This window comes from Poecilia latipinna, unplaced genomic scaffold, assembly GCF_001443285.1.
Source record: "Poecilia latipinna isolate Pla-1442-1.1 unplaced genomic scaffold, P_latipinna-1.0 Scaffold1466, whole genome shotgun sequence".
NCBI lineage: Eukaryota > Metazoa > Chordata > Actinopteri > Cyprinodontiformes > Poeciliidae > Poecilia > Poecilia latipinna.
The window spans coordinates 1-805 of NW_015114082.1; the positions used below are offsets into that span (position 1 = coordinate 1).

Genomic DNA, 805 nt, shown 5'->3' on the forward strand with positions numbered 1-805 from the left:
GGGGTAAAAGTGGATGGCACACTTGGCAGGCCCCTTAAAATTTCTGTGGAATTTTCTAGTTCTATAATAACACATGTATGCATACTTGTAGCGAAAAATCCAACCTTCAGTCTGAGGACATTTATTCAGGCTGGAATCCAATATGTACAGGAATATGGGAAACAATGGGCTGACACCAGTCCCACACTTATTGGCACTTATACCAATTCCTATAAAATGAATAAAATCTGCATTTTTCTTTTATTTGACACTTTCTAAGTTGCTTTGAGTGATTGGTACTTTAATAAAATACGTGCAGTGTCACCTGTGTTGGAGCTGGACAGAGTGATCCCCGGGGTGACTGACGTCAGCTTGATCTGGACCGTAGAAGGGAACCTGACCCAGAACAAACTCCTTTGTCAGGTTTCTGCAGCGAATGACACCAACAGAGAGGTAATCTCCACCCTGTTTAACTTCAGAACGACCGGAGGTTTTAAAGTTTTGTTGTAGCTTTCATTCTTTGCAACAGCTGCCTTGCAGCAGTGAGGATGGTCCCTGTAAAGTGCGTCTGGATGGCCTGCGTCCAAACAGGACTTACTCTGCTAAGGTGCGCTGTTCCATCAATGGGAGATTTTGGGGACAATGGACCGCGCCTGTACCATTTACAACACGTAAGCTATAAATCAGAGTTTCTGACTTGTCTAGAATGGCCTAAACATAAAGAAGAAACTAGAAAATTCCTGCAGAAATTTTGAGGGGCATGCCAAAGTGTGCCCGTCGGCTTGGAAACCAGCATTCTGATGCTAAAAATTAGCATTAATGCTAA

At 43.2% G+C, this 805-nt stretch overlaps 1 protein-coding gene across 1 annotated transcript in view; it reads left to right on the forward strand.

Moving 5' to 3' along the window:
* Positions 1–298: 298 nt before the first annotated feature.
* Positions 299–805, forward strand: part of osmr (oncostatin M receptor) — a gene marked incomplete at its 5' end in the record, with an annotated part of 9318 nt that continues 8811 nt past the window's right edge. The window contains 2 exons of the mRNA XM_015057472.1: positions 299–432; positions 509–650. Coding sequence (XP_014912958.1) covers positions 299–432; positions 509–650 — 276 coding nt within the window. The remainder of the gene's footprint in view (positions 433–508; positions 651–805) is intronic.